At 45.3% G+C, this 265-nt stretch overlaps 1 protein-coding gene across 2 annotated transcripts in view; it reads left to right on the top strand.

Moving 5' to 3' along the window:
• The window catches only part of LOC119593847 (transcription factor GAGA-like), a 38,728-nt gene that overhangs the window by 4,030 nt on the left and 34,433 nt on the right, over positions 1–265 (top strand). For both annotated transcript variants that reach the window (XM_037942877.1, XM_037942878.1), the window contains exon 6: positions 13–141. In XM_037942877.1, the coding sequence (XP_037798805.1) occupies positions 13–141 (129 nt within the window). The remainder of the gene's footprint in view (positions 1–12; positions 142–265) is intronic.

Genomic DNA, 265 nt, shown 5'->3' with positions numbered 1-265 from the left:
CTCCATCTCTAGGACTCCATGGTTGGGTGGGGTGCAGGTCAGGCTGGAGGAGGTGGGGGTGACCTGTCTAGGTTTTCCCTTGAGGCATTCCAGCTCGAAGATTCCCAGAGTGGCTCGCAGGGGTCAACGCAGCAACAGATGGTGAGTGTTAATGTTATTGTATAGTAATACCTTTTGAGATTACGGGAAAGTTGAGGCAAAATCCTAGTTTCACTTTTATTTGTATGATTACACTGAATTTTATGTGGTTTCATGTTTTGATTTG

This window comes from Penaeus monodon, chromosome 32 (genome assembly GCF_015228065.2).
Source record: "Penaeus monodon isolate SGIC_2016 chromosome 32, NSTDA_Pmon_1, whole genome shotgun sequence".
NCBI classification, from domain to species: Eukaryota; Metazoa; Arthropoda; class Malacostraca; order Decapoda; family Penaeidae; genus Penaeus; species Penaeus monodon.
The sequence above is the reverse complement of the archived record's forward strand: the minus strand, read 5'-3'. Positions and strand labels throughout refer to the sequence as shown.